Raw genomic sequence first — 17,595 nt, 5'->3', positions numbered from 1 at the left:
CAGCTCCAGAGCCGACATTCCCGGATAATGCTGCTGGGCACACTCGGCTCCAGAGCCGACATTCCCGGATAATTCTGCTGGGCACACTCAGCTCCAGAGCCGACATTCCTGGATTGGGCACACTCAGCTCCAGAGCCGACATTCCCGCTGCTCCCAGCCGATGACAAAGCGAAGAAAGAAGCGCACTTGACTTGCAAATGGCGTTGGGCAAGAGCGAGGTTTGCAGCGCTGGCAGCAGCCCCGGGGCTCGCTGGGCCCGAGCCCGGCTCGGCTCGGCTCGGCTCCCGCCGGGGGTTGCGGGAGGAACCCGGCCGGCCCCGCTCGCTGGTTTCGCTCCAGAGCTGCAGCCGGGTTTGTTCATTGCTCTGGTATTTCTGGCACCGAGCTCTCTGCACGCCTTCTTCCCGCGCGTCCTGCGGGGCTGAGCCGGCCTGGGCAGGGAGCAAAGCGGCCCAAACCCCTGCGGGGCTGTGTGCGAGCCCTGGGACACCGGGCCAGGCTGGCAGGGTGGCACTGGCGGGTGCCCGAGCCCTGGGACACCGGGCCAGGCTGGCAGGGTGGCACTGGGGGGTGCCCGAGCCCTGCAGCGGGGGGCACAGTCCTTCCCATACACATCCCAGGGGTTTTTGAATTATTTTTCCCCGGTTTTACCCTCACCCGGTTCCTGCTTGTCTCATAACCCAGGATGAGTTGGGAATTCTACAAAGCCTGGGTTCAAGCAGGAAAACAGAGTCGTGCCTGGACAGGAGCTCTGGGTGTTGCCAGCCCTTGGTTGGTCCGGCCTTGCCAAGGGCAGCAGGGCCGTCCTGACCCTGGACAGCAGGAGCTCAGGGGTGGAAATGCAGATTTCAGGGGTGGAAATGCAGATTTCAAGGCTAGAAATGCAGATTTGTTGCCTGTCCCGCCGCTGGGTTTCCCTCTCAGAGGTGGATCCCCCACTGCCCACCCTGGAATGGAGCATTAAAGGAACTTCAGGGTGTGTTTAATTACCAGTTAGAATGGATGGGGCACTAAGGCTGGCTCTGCCTGCTCTGCAGCGCCCTTTTCCTGCTGTCCCCGTGTCCCCAGAAGCCTGATGGAGGGACCCGATGGATGAAGCGGTGCCACCCACCAGAGGAGCTGGGCAAGGATCCCAAATGCCGGCCTGTCCCGAGCCCGGGGAGGGGCAGCAGCCCCGCAGCGGAGCCAGCACGGCTCCCCCAGCCCGGCTGCGCACAAAGGGCAGCAGAATAAGCCGGGCTTGTTTGTGCTCCCAGGCCGGCCATGAATAAAACATCTGCCAGCACAGGCCGCCTTTGTCCGGCCGGGATTTCAATGGGCCCCGAAGAAATGGCCATTGTTCCTTCTGTCCCCGCCTCCGGCCGCAGACCCTCCGCAGGACCGAGCCCCGCGGGGAGGTGGCTCTGGTGGCCCCGGTGCTGCTGCTCTGGGGGCCTGTCCCGCCTCTGGGAACAGTCTTCCTCACCGGTGAGTCAGAATTGCTGAAACTTTGGGTGTTCCAGGGGATGAAAGGTCAGGGCGGCTCTGCTGCACCCCGAACCCTCCCGGGGCTGGGGTCTGGAGCTGGGATTGCTCGGGTTGGAGGGGATCCATCCCTGGGCAGGGACACCTTGCACTGGCCCGGGTGCCCCCAGCCCTGCCAGGGTGGGACATCTCCTGCTCCACCTGGGACCTGACCAGGCCATCCCAGCCCAGCCCTGATCCAACGGGGAACGGCCCCAAAGAAACTGGGATGGCTGGAGGATCCCAGCAGGCCCGGGAGTGGGAGGACTGGCTGGTTCCCCCATCCCAGAAGTAACTGGGAGAGCTCCTTCCCCCACGGAGCCGCGCTGCAGGCAACAGGGGAGCGGCGCTGACGATAACAATAATTAATAATAATAATGAACAACAATAAACCAGTTCACTGGGAGCCTAATTGAGTTATTTATCCTCTCCAGGGAATGCCCAGTGGAATTATTTATCCCCACCCTGTGTCTGTCCCCACAGGAGCGTGGCCTCATGGCCCCGAGCGTTCCCATTGTCGTGTCCCTGTGGATGTGACACCAGTGCCACCCTTGTAGGTGTGACACCAGGGCCACCTCCATAGGTGTGACACCAATGCCACCCCCGTGGATGTGACACCAGGACCACCTCCATAGGTGTGACACCAGGACCACCTCCATAGGTGTGACACCAGGGCCACCCTGGTGGCTGTGACACCAATGCCACTCTCGTAGGTGTGACACCAGTGCCACCCTTGTAGGTGTAACACCAGGACCACCTCCATAGGTGTGACACCAGTGCCACCCCCGTGGATGTGACACCAGTGCCACCCCTGTGAGGGTGCTCAGGATGCAGAGCAGGTGCCTTGGAATAATTTATTATGAACAATCCTGCTTTTAAAATCTTCCCCAAAACTCCAGTTTGGATGGGTTTTCCACCTCCTGCGATTCTGTTTCCCCAGGATGAAGGCTCTCTGTGCCTGCTGGGTTCAGGGAGAAGAACAAAACCATTCTAAGGTCTGATTTATCTGATTTTTCTTTTATTTCTTCATTCCAAAGAAACAGCAACGATTCCAGTGGCGCCAAATCGATGCTGAAATCTTCCTCCCAAACAGGCGGGTCGGGCCTGGAGCCGAGGATTTCCCGGAATTGCCAGCCAGAGGTGATTTCAGCAGCTCCCATGGGGACATCCATGGGTGTCCCCAGCACCGGTCCCTGATCCCAAATCCCTCCGTGGAGCGCGGTCCCTCAGCTGTGATGGGTTTTTATAGGGCTGGGCGGTGGGGAGGAGTGTTTTTGGGAAGGAGGAGACCTCCGGGTGCCGGCTGATCCCGGGGAGGCTCTGCGAGAGCCGGGAGCAGCAGCAGCAGCAGCAGCAGGAGGAGGAGGAGGAGGAGCGGCGAACGAGCCTTGATTGCTCGCTCCAGGCGTGTTGGCTCCGCATGCATAAAAACAATAATTAAACCTAAGATGTGGGAGGATTATTAAAGGTTTTATGGCATCTAATCCTTTTTGAAACCTTTCTGTAGGCTGGAATCTGGGGCTGGAGCAATAAAAATGCAAACTACACCCAGATTCATTCCGGGCACCGTCATTTTCCCTCGGCAGCCCCTGCCCTCGGTGGTTGCGGGCTGTGGGAGCCGGAGAAGGCTGGGGCCCGGTGGGATCCGGGCTTTGGGAGCCTCGGGGCTCGCATCAATCACACCCAGCAGGATGTGGGAGCGCGTGTGTGTGTGTGGAAATGGATCCATGGATGTCCCAATCCCACCTCCCAGCAGAGCCCCTCAGGTGCTCCCATCCCTCCACAAACTGAACTGAGCAATTCTGGTGCCCCACGAGCCAGAGAGAAAGAAATTTTTTTTTTTTTTTTTAAGCAGGCTTTAGTGCGCTACAACAAGGCGCCTTTCGCGTTTCAAAGCCGGGAGGAATTTTTTTTTCCCCTTGTTTTTTTTTTTTTTTTTCCCTTCCTTGTTTTTTTCTACCTCCCCTCCTTCGGGATGGCTTATCTCCATGAAATTAGTAATTGGCATTTCTCTCTGAAGCCGGGGAGAGCGCCAGCAGCCAGTAACACCCACGCCACACTCCGCTCTCTGAGCGAGGCCCCGCAGCCAGAGGAGCGAGGCTAATAAAAGTAATAACAAGGAATTAAACGGGAGGGAAAGGGGGAAAAAAAGATTAAAAAAATAAAAGAAAGAGGCAGAAAGCGCTGGAATCAGATTGAACTTTCCCTTTTGCTCCCCGGCCGTGTTTGGGGCGGGTGAGGCCGTGCCAGGGAGGGGCGGCGGGCGGGTTTCGGGCGCCCTTTGGGGAGCAGGGTGAGTCAGGGCGCTGGGTGCTCCCTCCCCTGCCCCAGCCCCAGCCCCAGCCCCAGCCCCAGCCCCAGCCCCGGCTGCAGACGCGGATTTCCAAACCCCGTTTCATCTCCGCACAGCCCCGAGGGCGGCAGCCGCAGCCTTCGCCACCATCGCCGCCTCCTCCTCCTCCTCCCCCGGAGCTCCCGGCTCGTCTGGCACGTCGGGGCGGCACCCGCAGCCAAAACAGGTTTGGGTTGAAGGTTTCCAGCTGCTCATTAACGCTCCTTGCCTTCATTAGGTTTTTTTTCCATGCGTGCCAGCTCATCCTGTGCCGTGCTTGGAGAGCGCGGAGCCCTCGCAGGGCCCGAAGGGGCTCCAGGAGAGGGACTGGGGACAAGGGATGGAAGGACAGGACACGGGGAATGGCCTCAGAGTGACACAGGGAGCGTTGGGAAGGAATTCCCGGCTGGCAGGGCGGGCAGGCCCTGGCACAGGTGCCCAGAGCAGCCCCTGGATCCCTGGAATGTCCAAGGCCAGGCTGGACATTGGGGCTGAGAGCACCTGGGACAGTGGGAGCTGTCCCTGTCCGTGGGATGCTCTCTAAGGTCCCTTCCAATCCGTACCACGCTGGGATTCCCTGAGATCGGCCTCCTGTGCTCATCCCGGGTTATCCCGGGTGGGTTTGGGGACAGGGACAGCCCCGGCAGCTGAGAGGGGCACAGGGGCCGATACGGGCAGGGTGCGCCCGGTGCCTCACCGGGGCTGCTGGGGCCGATCCCTATCGGGATCCCAAACTCTGGAAAAGCCCCGGGGCTGGCGGGGGGCGATCCCTATCGGGATCCCAAACTCTGGAAAACCCTCGGGGCTGCTGGGGGCCGATCCCTATCGAGAATCCCAAACTCTGGAAAAGGCCCGGGGCTGCTGTGGGTGGATCCTTATCGAGAATCCCAAACTCTGGAGACCCCTCGGGGCCGGCGGGACGGGCTCGGTGATCCCGGACAAGGCTGCACATCCCCGCCGGCCCCGGAGCCGCGCTGCGGGCACGCCCGCCCGTGGGATCGGTGTGGGAGGCGCAGCCCGGCCCGGCCCGGCCTCCCGAGCCGTCCCCAGCGGGCCGAGGCTGCTGCAATCCCGGGATCGGCCCGTCCCGCTCGGTCTGGCTCCGCTGGGTGTCCCAGCAGGGACGCCGGGGCAGAATGGGGGGTGCAAAAGGGGCTGGGGGGCTGCGGGGCCGCTCCCGACCCTTCACGGGCTCCTGCTCTGCCCCCGGAGCGGTGACTCACGGATCGGTGATTCAGGTGCTCCCGCACAGCTCCCGGGGCGGGGTCAGTCCCGGGAGAAACAGGAATTCCAGTGGGGATGGAGCACACTGTGGTTTCCAGTAACTCCCAGTAATGGAGCCCCAGCAACTCCCAGTAACTCCCAGTACTGGGGCCCCAGCAACTCCCAGTAACTCCCAGTACTGGGGCCCCAGTAACTCCCAGTAAGCGCTGCAGGCTCTGCAGGGATGGAGGAGGCTGAGGCCTGGGAAGCAGCTGGAGATGCCCCATGCCCTGACCCCATAGTGACACTCCTTCCCATCCCTTTCCCAGCCACACAGCAGAGCAGGAGCATCCATGAGAATCCCTCAGGAACTCGGGATTAGTGTGGCCGAGCCCCAGCTCAGGAGCACAGGCTGTTCCTGGGGTTCCCTGAATCAGGGAGTGGCTGAACAGGTCTGGGTAGAGCCCGGGCTAAAATCCCTCTGGATTTGGGCACAGGCTGGGCACCATCCCAGCTCCCTCCTCCTCCATCCCCCATCCCCGCTTCCCACAGCAGTCAGGCCCAGCAAATCGCTGTCATTTTTACATTTTTGTCTTTCCTTTCCCAGCAAAGCCCAGAAATTGCCCTGGATGGATCGGGGGCCCGGCAGTTTGGACAGGTCCCATTTGCCGAGCTCCTCCTGCCCGGTGTCCCCGGCTGCAGCTTCCATCATCCCATTACACGGCTGCCAGCGGAAGGGAGGAACAAATTACCCCATAAATCAGCTCCTGCCAGGGCAGGGACAGAGCCATTAGGGAGAGGGATGGCACACAGGGGGATGCAGGCGGGATGGGAAGGCTGGAGAGGGCTGGGCTGCACCCCGAGTGTGTGCTGGGCTGGGATAGGCCATGGATTGGGCCTGGAGGTTCCTTGGATTGTGCCTGGACATTCCATGGGCTGGGCCTGGATCCGTGAGTTTGCCTGGACACTGTGTGAGCTGTGCTGGGGTTTTCCATGGGCTGGGCCCGGACATTCCATGGATTGTGCCTGGATATTCCTTGGATTGTGCCTGGACACTCCACAGGCCACGCCTGGACACTCCATGGGCCATGCCTGGACATTCCACGTGTTCTGCACCATCTCCATGGCACTGATCCCACCAGAAGCTCCATGGAGCAACCCCTGGGCCCTGGGGCTGGGAGGAAGGCAATGGGGTTGGGGTTCCTCCTCCTCTCCCTCTCCCTGAACCCTCCCTGGAGCTCTCCTGGCTTCCCTGAGGAATTCCTTGGGCTCAGGGCTGATCCTGCTCCAAACCCTCAGCTCCTTGCGGCCGGCCCTGATCTCATTGTGGGATCCTAATTAGCCACTACAATGCCATAATTACACATCACTCAACTCCTGGGCTTTAATATCTGCGGGAGGGAGGCGGCACGAGAGGCAGGAGCAGATCCTGGTGATCATGAGGGGGATTGGAGAGGGAGGAAGGCCTTCCCAAGGGAGTCATCCTCACATGTGGGGGTTGGAGAGGGAGGAGGGCCTTCCCAAGGGAGTCATCCTCACTGTAAGGGTTGGAGAGGGAGGAAGGCCTTCCTGAGGGTGTCATCCTCACTGTGAGGGGTTGGAGAGGGAGGAAGGCCTTCCCAAGGGAGTCATCCTCACTGTAAGGGTTGGAGAGGGAGGAAGGCCTTCCTGAGGGTGTCATCCTCACTGTGAGGGGTTGGAGAGGGAGGAAGGCCTTCCCAAGGGAGTCATCCTCACCATGAGGGGCATTGGAGAGGGAGGAAGGCCTTCCCAAGGGAGTCATCCTCACACGTGGCTCCTCCTGCCCTCTCCCAGAGCCGTTCCCATTGTTCCCCGGCCCAGGGCGATGGGCAGGGGAACAAAGGAGGGCTGCAGGAAGGAAATGCTTCCCAGCCTTCTGAAGGCTCCTCTCAGCAGAGGGGAGGCTTTTGATTTTTATCATTTTTGTTCTTTGAAGTAACCTGCCCTTCACCTCCTGGCTTTTCCCTTGCTGGCACGGGCGATAGGGCTGGGAGTGCTGGGAACTCTGGGCTCCAGGGGCTGCTGGAAAAGCCTGGGGTCTCTTTTGGCGTTCCAGCCCTGTGGCCCACCCGTGCCCTCACCCCCAGCAGGAACACCCAAACACTCTGAGGAGCTGCAGGGCTGGGAGCATCCCCGGAGAGCCCCGTGCCCTTCCCAGCCCCTGGAATAACCCAGATTTAGGGGTGCTCCTCTGAGTCCACCCCTGTGTCACTCCGCGCCCGGAGAGCTGCCCTGCCGCTCGTTATTGTGGATGAATTAAATTGTTTGTAATTGATAAATTATGCACGAGCGCCTGCCAATTCCGAGCGCAGAGCTGATATCGAGCCACCCAGGGGGACTGGCTCTGGTTTTATCTGAGCCCTGCATTGTGCTGGGCCGGCCTGACGTGTGTTGTATTGATTTAACAAGGCCCCTGGGAATCGGGCTGATTTGCTAATTTTATCCCTGGGCGAGATGGATCAGATTTCCACACAATGGGGGCATTGTGCGCCGGGGGCAGCGGTGACCCTGGCCCGAGAGGGGGCTGTGGCCACCAAGGGGACCTGAAGGCTCATCCCAGCCCCTTCCCCGAGGCTCAGCCCCGCCCTGGCGTCCCCTGAGCTGCTGTCACCGCTCTGGACTGGTGGCACTTGCTGGAGATGCTCCCAGGGCTTTTCCTGCCCAATTCCCCCAGCCCATTCCCAGCAGGAAATGGGAGGTTTGGCTCAAAATAGAATCAGAGAGTCCTGGAATGGTTCCTGCCACGGCAGGGACACCTCCCACTGTCCCAGGCGGCTCCAGCCTGGCCTTGGATGCCTCCAGGGGTCCAGGGCCAGCCTCAGGGCCTCACCTCCTTCACAGGGAGGGATTTCTTCCCCAAATCCCACCTAAATCCACCTTCCTGTGGCCTGGTTTGGTAGCAGGGAGCGCTGCTGGAGCTGCACTGGCAGGAGCAGCAATGCCAGGATGGAAAGGAAGCTCAGGAGATTTACAAAGCTGTGTTCTCTCAACGCCTCTTCAGTCCCACACGGAAACAGCCCAGAGAGGGGATAATGGCACAACCTGAGCCGTGGATCTGGTTCATCCCTGCAGTGTCTGTCCCAGAAATTCTCATTTTGGAGAGCCCAGGGGTGTTCCCGGTTCCCTGGAGCCCCCCGGGTCTCATCTCCCCCTGGGAGGAATTCCCAAAAGCAGCAGCAGCAGCTGGAGCTGGGCACAGCTGTGCCCTGCCAGGACCTCCCTGCCCCACCCTCTCCCCCTCACCTATCAGATCACCGGCACAATTAGGAGCTCATGACCATAAATAATGCAGATTATGCAAGGAAAAGCAGCGGTTGGGATCACACATCCCACGAGCTGCATCCAGGAGGCTGGGAGAGACCTTTGGCTCCTGGAAGAGGCTCAAAGCCCCGGTTTGGAGGCTGCAGCACCGGCTGGGGCTTTGCTTTATCCCTGCTTTCCTGCCGTGCTTGTGGCTGGATCTCTCCAGGGAGGGATTTTTGTGGAGATTTACCGGAGCTGGTGGAAAACGCCAGGATTTCTGGGTGTGGGGTTCCCATCTGTGCTGGGCCCGGCATTCCTCGGGGTCTGGGACCGTTCCCAAACATTCCCCTGGGTGTGGGACCATTCCCACCCATTCCCCTGTGTGTGGGACCATTCCCAGGCTGCCCCAAGCTCTGTCCATTGCTCTGGAGCATTCCCAGGGATGTGACACCAGTGGAGGAGTGTCTGGAATTCCCAGTCGGGAGCACCAGGAGGGAAGGGCCTGGCATGGGGAGCACCTGGCCCAGGGGCCAGCAGGGCTCTGCTCCCTCCCGCTGCCACCTCTGGGAGCGGCGACACTGCAGGACAGCCCTCCAGGGAGGGGAGAGCCCGGCAGATTTTCCTGGATGAGATGATAAACCCGGAGGAGCCAGCCAGCCCATTGCCATGCAGGAATTCTGCATAACTTGTCTGTGCATATGTTCCAGCGGCCCCCAGGCAGCCAAAAGAAAATTAAAATTAATATACATATATTTTCTTCTAGCTCCTGTTTGAAATGAATGCGCCTGCTTTGCTTACAGCCCTTCCCCCTCCTGCCCTGCAGACCTTCAGGGCTCACGGTGCATTTCCAGAATATGGGAATATGCTAAAGCCATAAATGCATATTTGGGAGCTGATTTGGCTGCTGGGAAAGGGGTTGGCAGTGGGAGGAAAACGGGTTTGGTGCCTGGGTGGGGAAGTCTCTGCTGGAGCTCCGCTTGGAGCCTCACGAGGGTTTAACTCAGACGGAATTCTGGCTCCCCTTCCCCATGGGAATGTCTGCTGAGGGTCTGCTCCCAGGGATCTGCAGAGGGCACGGAGCTCCCCGTGCCCTGGGACCCCAGAATTGTGCTGGGATCCCCTCTCCCCCGGTTCTGGGTCCCTTTCTGCCCCCATTCCTGGGGCCCTTCTCCCCCCAGTTTTGGGTCCTTTCTCCCCCAGTTCTGGACCCTTTCTTCCTCCAGTTTTGGGTCTCTTCTCCCCCCATTCCTGAGGCCCTTCTCCCCCCAATTTTGGATCTCTTTTCCCCTAATTCTGGATCCCTTCTCCCCCCAGTTTTGGGTCCCTTCTCCCCCTAATCCTGGATCTTTTCTCCTCCAATTTTGGTTCCCTTCTCCCCCAGTTCTGGATCTCTTTCCCAGTTTTGGGTCCCTTCTTCCCCCATTCCTGAGGCCCCTTCTCCCCCCAGTTTTGGATCCCTTCTCTCTCCAGTTCTGGATCACTTCTCCCCCAGTTCTGGGTCCTTTCTCCCTCAGTTTTGGGTCCCTTCTTCCCCCAGTCCTGGGTCCCTTCTTCCCCCATTCTTGGGGCCCTTCTCCCCCCAATTTTGGATCCCTTTTCCCCTAGTTCTGAATCCCTTCTCCCCCAGTTCTGGATCCTTTCTCCCGCAGTTTTGGGTCCCTTCTCCCCCCATTCCTGGGGCCCTTTTCCACCCAATTTTGGGTCCCTCCTCCCCCAGTTCTGGATCCCTTTCTCGCCCCCCCAGTTCTGGATCCTTTCTCCTCCTGTTTTGGGTCCCTTTTCCCCCAGTTTTGGATCCCTTCTGCCCCCAGTCCTGGATCCCTTCTTCCCCCAGTTTTGAGTCCCTTCTCTTTTGGGTCCCCTCTCCCCCAGTTTTGGGTCCCTTCTCCCCATCCCTCCCAGCCCAGGGAATCTCTTCTGTCTCCCCAATCCATCCCTGCCATTCCTGCCACGGAGCTCATTGGGAAAACAAAAGTGCTTTTCCCACTCGCTGGCTGCCCTTTTATTTTTGGAAGCCACACATGCAATCAGAGGCACATGGCCTCAGCAATTAGGGAGAAAAGCACTTTTCTTCTGCAGGCCCAATTACCCATCCTCTAATTGACATAATTATTATCTTGCGCTTTTCTAATAATATTTATTGAACGCCACAAATCCTCGCTGGCAGCGGAGCTCGGCAATTTTCCCTCCTGACAGGGGCCGGGCTGGAAGGGGGGATCGATGGGGTGAGGAACAGGGGAGGAATTCCTCAGGCCCTGGCGCAGGATTTCCATGGAATTGGCTGCTCCTGCATCCCGGGAGCGTCCAAGGGGGTTGGGATGGGGAGAGGCGTCCGTGCCACCTCAGGGCTGGGTCTGGATGGGCTTTGGGCTCCTTTCCAACCCAGCCATTCCCCGATTCCATGGATGCTCCCGGTGATTCCCAGCAGGCCCAGCCAGGGTGGCCACCACCATCACCATCCCTCACGCTCCCCTGGGGCTTTTGTTTTCGCTCAGTGGTAAATAAAAGTATAAAAGTGGCTGCGATCCCGGCGGGAGGATGGATGGATGGCTGGGAGGAGGCTCGGGGGGAGGCAGCGCTGATTTATTCCCTCCTTGCCGGAGCCGCCGCTGGGGCTGTTTGGGTGAACGTGTCTGCTCCGAGCCCTCCGGAGCCGCCTGGAGCTCGGCACGGCCCCGCGGCTCGGGCTGGATCCTGCTGGGAGCCCAGAGCGGGGGCACCGTGCCGGGGTGGGTCTGGGGGGGCTCTGCTGATCCCCGCTGTGGTTTTCCCCATGGGATGGAGGCTTTGCCCGGTGCCAGGAGGAGCTGGGAGTGCTCAGCCTGCGGTTCAGGCCGTGGGACGATGCCAGGGCTGGGGACCCTGCCTTGGGCTGCCATGGATCCGGGGTGTCCCAGGCCTCCAGGACATGGATCCGGGGTGTCCCAGGCCTCCAGGACATGGATCCAGGGTGTCCCAGGCCTCCAGGACATGGAGCTGGGGTGTCCCAGGCCTCCAGGACATGGAGCCGGGGTATCCCAGATCTCCAGCACACCCTGATATCCTCCCTGGCAGCTCCAGGGCACCCTCAGGCCGCTGAGCCCCCTCAGGGTGCCTGGCAGAGGTGCCCCGGATCTCGGGGACGCCTCCCAAACACCCTCCGGAGCTCCCTGTCCCGGTTCCCTTCCCGCATGCAGGGGCACAGCAAGGTTGGCAACCTGAGCTCGGGGCGAGGCCCGGCCCGTGCCGGGGGCTGCAGGGGTGGCACTGAGGGCACAGCATGCCCTGGGGTGCCCAACCCTGCCCGCAGCCATCCCTGGGAGCAGCTCCCAAGGTGTTCCCCAGCTCCCGGAATGTTCCCCAGCTCCCGGAATGTTCCCCAGCTCCCAGGATGTGCCCGATTCCCGGGATGTGCCCGGCTCAGGATGTGCCCATCTCCCGGGATGTGCCCTGTCCCCATCCCCTCGCCGCTCCTCTCCCCGAGCCCGTCTGCCGCCGAGCCCATCTGTTTGCCTGGAGAAGGCGAGGTTTATTTTCCTCCCCCTGCACTATAAATAGACATTTCAGCGCCGCTCCCGCTGCCAGCTCTCCGTCGGCACATCCCCATTTCCATAATTACCGCTGCGAATCCCCAGTCCCGGCAGGAGCTGGCGCAGGTTGGAGCGGCGGAGCCGGCTCCCGAACGGGAGTAATTCGGGTCTTTAGTCAAGTGACAGATCTGCGGGCGAATCGCAGCGGCGAGCCGGGAACCTCCCGCAATTCTCACCCGCGATCGCTCCGGAGCGCGGCGGCGACAGGCGAGGTGGGAACGATGAATTATCCGAGCCACGAATCCCAGGGGAGGGGCGGGATGCGCTGCCGGGAGAGCCGGGCATCAATCTTTCATCTTGCCTGGTTTGTTTGCAAATGGCCCCGAAGGACGGCGCTGGAGCCGCGCCAGGACTGGCACTGGGGCTGTTCCGGAGCCTTTGCCAGCTGCCGGCTCTGACGGCTTTCCGGGGAGCTGCTCATCCTGGGGGTGATGCCCGGGCCTGCCGTGTCCCCAGCATGTGCCACAGCGGCCTTGGCACGGCTCGACCCTGTCCCCGTGTCACCTCCCTTGGGCTGGAGCCACGGGCACAGCAGCGAAGGCACAGAGAGCCACAGCTCGGCCCTGGATCCATGGGATGGCACAGAGAGCCACAGCCCTGCCCTGGATCCATGGGATGGCACAGAGAGCCACAGCTCTGCCATGGATCCATGGGATGGCACAGAGAGCCACAGCCCTGCCCTGGATCCATGGGATGGCACAGAGAGCCACAGCCCTGCCCTGGATCCATGGGATGGCACAGAGAGCCACAGCTCTGCCATGGATCCATGGGATGGCACAGAGAGCCACAGCCCTGCCCTGGATCCATGGGATGGCACAGAGAGCCACAGCCCTGCCCTGGATCCATGGGATGGCACAGAGAGCCACAGCCCTGCCCTGGATCCATGGGATGGCACAGAGAGCCACAGCCCTGCCATGGATCCATGGGATGGCACAGAGAGCCACAGCCCTGCCCTGGATCCATGGGATGGCACAGAGAGCCACAGCCCTGCCCTGGATCCATGGGATGGCACAGAGAGCCACAGCTCTGCCCTGGATCCATGGGATGGCACAGAGAGCCACAGCCCTGCATGCCATGGGATCCATGGGATGGCACAGAGAGCCACAGCTCTGCCCTGGATCCATGGGATGGCACAGAGAGCCACAGCCCTGCATGCCATGGGATCCATGGGATGGCACAGAGAGCCACAGCTCTGCCCTGGATCCATGGGATCCATGGGATGGCACAGAGAGCCACACGTGGGCACTGCCATGGGATCCATGGAATCAGCCCTGGATCCATGGGATGGCACAGAGAGCCACCCCTGTGCCCTGCCCATCCATGGGCTGGAACAGCCCTGTGAACATCACTGAGCCCTGCGCTGCCATGTTCACCCCCAAACCATGTCCCAAGCGCCACATCCCCACGTTTTCCAGAATGTGGCACTGCCAAGAGATCCACGTCCCCTTTTCCCAGCGATGGGATGTGGCAAGGTGGAATTGTCCCCATGATGCCCCCAAGGCAGGGAACACCTCAGGGCAGGAGCTCCTGAGTGTCCCTGTCACACTGTGCATGGGGACAGGAGCTCCTGAGTGTCCCTGTCACACTGTGCATGGGGACAGGAGCTCCTCAGTGTCCCTGTCACACCTCCCATGGGGACAGGAGCTCCTGAGTGTCCCTGTCACACCTTCCATGAGGACAGGAGCTCCTGAGTGTCCCTGTCACACCTCCCATGGGGACAGGAGCTCCTGAGTGTCCCTGTCACACCTCCCATGGGGACAGGAGCTCCTCAGTGTCCCTGTCACACTGTGCATGGGGACAGGAGCTCCTGAGTGTCCCTGTCACACCTCCCATGGGTTCAGGAGCTCCTGAGTGTCCCTGTCACACTGTGCATGGGGACAGGAGCTCCTGAGTGTCCCTGTCACACCTCCCATGGGGACAGGAGCTCCTCAGTGTCCCTGTCACACCGTCCATGGGTTCAGGAGCTCCTGAGTGTCCCTGTCACACTGTGTGTGGGGACAGGAGCTCCTCAGTGTCCCTGTCACACTGTGCATGGGGACAGGAGCTCCTCAGTGTCCCTGTCACACCGTCCATGGGTTCAGGAGCTCCTAAGTGTCCCTGGGAGCCACACGAGCCCTCAGCTCCAGCCTTTGCAGGCCTCACAGCCCCATCCCGCTGCAATTCCAGCTGCAGCCCGGTGGCTCCATGCCTGGGGACCAGGATGGGGCAGAGGGGCTGCAGAGTGTGTGGGGAGGCTGGGCCGGGCTTGGTTTGGGAAGAAGACAGGAGGGAGCCTTCAACACGCTGCTGGGACGCTCCCTGGGGATGTTCCTGCTCCCAGCATCCCTCCCATCCCTCGCCGTGCCAGCTGTGGCCCCCCTGGCCCGCAGGAGCAGCAGGAGCCTTATCTCCTGTCCCCAGCACCCCAAATCCCAGGGGATGGAGCCGGAGCCGCCTTTGCCGCACGTTTGGTGGGGATGCCTGGCAGAAACCCGCTCAAAGCTTCATCGCTTTGATTCCCAACAAAGGCAAGGAGCCGGCTGAGCTAAATGCCTTCCCTCTGATGTGCTGTTTAGTTGTTTTGCTTTCAAGAGAAATAAATCCCCCCTCGGCGTGTTTGCAGAGCTGATTTGGGGCCGCGAACACGCCGCGATTGGAGGGCGAGAAAGGGGCAGGAAAACAGGGAAGGGGAGGGCTCTGGGGGCTGGGATGGGGCTGGGATGGGGCAGGAGGGGCCCTGGGGGTTGCTCTTGGGGAGGGAGACCCCAGCTAGGCTTGGAGATCCCTGTGTCCCTCTGTGTCCCCCGGTGTCCCCCAGTGTCCCCGGTGTCCCCCAGGCCCCCCTGCAGCCCTCTGCCTGCCCGAGGCTCCCCATTTGCATTGGTTTGCATCCGCCCTTGGCTCCATTTGGGTTGGGTTTGCATCCAGCCCCGGCTCCCCCCGGGTGTGGCTGCCCCTCCCCGTGCAGATGTGCCAGATGTTGGTCCCCAGGGATGGAGCGGGGATGGAGCAGGGATGGGGTAAGAATGGAGCAGGGATGGAGTCAGGATGGAGTAGGGATGGGGCAGGGATGGGGCAGGGATGGGGCAGGGATGGGGCAGGGATGGAGCAGGGATGGAGTAAGGATGGAGCAGGGATGGAGCAGGGATGGAGCAGGGATGGAGCAGGGATGGAGCAGAGATGGGGCAGGGATGGAGCAGGGATGGAGCAGGGATGGAGCAAGGATGGAGTAAGGATGGATCGGGGATGGGGCAGGGATGGAGCAGGGATGGAGTAGGGATGGAGAAGGGATGGAGCAGGGATGGAGCAGGGATGGGGCAGGGATGGAGCAGGGATGGGGCAGGGATGGGGCAGGGATGGAGCAGGGATGGAGCAGGGATGGGGCAGGGATGGAGCAGGGATGGAGTAGGGATGGAGAAGGGATGGAGCAGGGATGGAGCAGGGATGGGGCAGGGATGGAGAAGGGATGGAGCAGGGATGGAGTAGGGATGGAGCAGGGATGGAGCAGGGATGGAGCAGGGATGGAGTAGGGATGGAGCAGGGATGGAATAAGGATGGGGCAGGAATGGGGCAGGGATGGAGCAGGGATGGAGTAAGGATGGAGCAGGGATGGAGCAGGGATGGAGCAGGAATGGGGCAGGGATGGAGCAGGGATGGAGCAGGGATGGGGCAGGGATGGGGCAGGGATGGGGCAGGGATGGAGCAGAGATGGAGCAGGGATGGAGCAGGGATGGAGAAGGGATGGAGCAGGGATGGGGCAGGGATGGAGCAGGGATGGAGCAAAGACAGAACAGGGATGGAGCAGAGACACCACCGTGATGACAGTCACGGAGCTCTCCGGGGTTTGAGGGTTGTTTTCCTTCCCCAGGGCTCCCGAGGCTGCGCCAGCGGCTCTGACAGCGGAATCTCCTGCCTGGTGTCATCACCATGGAAAGGAGCTGCAAATCTTCCCTCGGTGCAGCCCCGGGACGCCTCGGGAGCAGCCGCGCTGGGGAACACCGGGACTGAGACACTGCAAGGGCTCATTTATGGAAGGAGCTGCCCGGCCGGGGGCTGCCGACCCCTCATGGTCACCTTTTGTGTTTTTCTATTTTCCCCCTCGGTTGCTGGGCGGCGGGAGGAAGGGGATGCGGCCCCCAGGAAAAGCCGCTGTTTGGGTATTTGCAGCACGGCTCTGCTGACCCGCAGACACCCTCGCTGGCCGCAGCTCCCAGACCTGTCACCTTCCCACCTGCTCCCGTTTAATGCCGCTCGGGGGGAGCGCTCCGAGGCGCCCCTGCTCCCCTCCGCCAGCCCTTTAATCTCGGCGAGGAGGGGAATTTTCCTCTCCCTCCGACATCCCTGCCTCTCCTGTGAAATGCAAATTAATTAGATTCTAATTACTCGCTGCGCGCCGGAGCTGTTTCCCGCTCGTGTTAGGTTTAGCGGAACATCTTTGTTGTCAGCTGCGCCTTGTCGGTACCGAGCCCATGAAAGCCGAGCCTGGCTGGGCGGGCACGGGCAGAGCAGCGGCGCTTCCCCTCCCGCTGTGCCCTGCCCGCTCTGCCAGCGCTGCCCGGGGCAAACTCCCCGCGGTTATTGCTCCCTTCTCCTCCTGGGTCTGGGGAAACACTGGGGAAACATTGAGGGAACATTGGGGAAACACTGGGGAAACATTGGGGAAACACTGGGGAAACATTGGGGAGACATTGGGGAAATACTGAGGAAACTTTGGGGAGACATTGAGGGATCTTTGAGGAAACATTGAGGGAACATTGAGGGAACATTGGGGAAACATTGAGGGAACATTGAGGGAACATTGAGGGAACATTGAGGAAACATTGAGGGAACATTGAGGAAGCATTGAGGAAACATTGAGGGAACATTGAGGGAACATTGAGGGAACATTGAGGGAAACATTGAGGGAACATTGAGGAAGCATTGAGGAAACATTGAGGGAACATTGAGGGAACATTGAGGGAACATTGAGGAAACATTGAGGAAACATTGAGGAAACATTGAGGGAACATTGAGGGAACATTGAGGAATCATTGAGGAAGCATTGAGGAAACATTGAGGGAACATTGAGGGAACATTGAGGGAACATTGAGGGAACATTGAGGGAACATTGAGGGAAACATTGAGGGAACATTGAGGAAACATTGAGGGAACATTGAGGGAACATTGAGGAAACATTGAGGGAACATTGAGGAAGCATTGAGGAAACACTGAGGACCCCCAGCTGGCCCTGCTGGGCTTTGCCCCACACGGGGTCTGTGGGGTCCTGGGCATGGGGAGAGCCCGTGGGACCCCAAAGTGAGACAGGGGCTCCTACCTGGGACCTGGGACCCCTGACAGGCACCCCGATTCAGCACCTGGGACCCCAGTCCAGAGCCTGGGATCTCTTACACAGAACCCTATTCAGAGCCTGGGATCCCTGTCCAGGACATGGAGTCTCCACCTGGGATCCTGTTCAGGACCTGGCACCTCTCCATGTGCCCCCATCCCACCCCTGGCCCCCTCCATCTCTTCCCAGGGTGTTTGGGGGTGATGCTGCTGTTTGGGGATGGTGCTGGTGCTGGGGGTGGTGCTGATATTTGGGAATGATGTCAGTGTTTGAGGTGATGCTGATATTTGGGAATGATGTCAGTGTTTGGGGGTGATGCTGATATTTGGGAATGATGTCAGTGTTTGGGGTGATGCTGATATTTGGGAATGATGTCAGTGTTTGAGGTGATGCTGCTGTTTGGGGTGGTGCTGCTGTTT

The 17,595-nt window shown here is 60.5% G+C and overlaps 1 protein-coding gene across 1 annotated transcript; it reads left to right on the top strand.

Annotated features, from left to right (window-relative positions):
* Positions 1–1,370: 1,370 nt before the first annotated feature.
* LOC134425417 (homeobox protein Hox-A3-like) lies at positions 1,371–6,629 on the top strand. Its single transcript, XM_063170040.1, has 4 exons — positions 1,371–1,467; positions 2,541–2,643; positions 3,913–4,022; positions 5,646–6,629. The coding sequence occupies exons 2-4, from the start codon at positions 2,572–2,574 to the stop codon at positions 5,830–5,832; spliced, it is 369 nt and encodes a 122-aa protein (XP_063026110.1). The 5' UTR covers positions 1,371–1,467; positions 2,541–2,571; the 3' UTR covers positions 5,833–6,629.
* Positions 6,630–17,595: the final 10,966 nt, after the last annotated feature.

The sequence above is a fragment of the Melospiza melodia genome, chromosome 15 (assembly GCF_035770615.1).
Source record: "Melospiza melodia melodia isolate bMelMel2 chromosome 15, bMelMel2.pri, whole genome shotgun sequence".
Taxonomy (NCBI): Eukaryota; Metazoa; Chordata; class Aves; order Passeriformes; family Passerellidae; genus Melospiza; species Melospiza melodia.
Note: the sequence above shows the minus strand (reverse complement) of the source record. Positions and strands in the feature narration are given on the sequence as shown.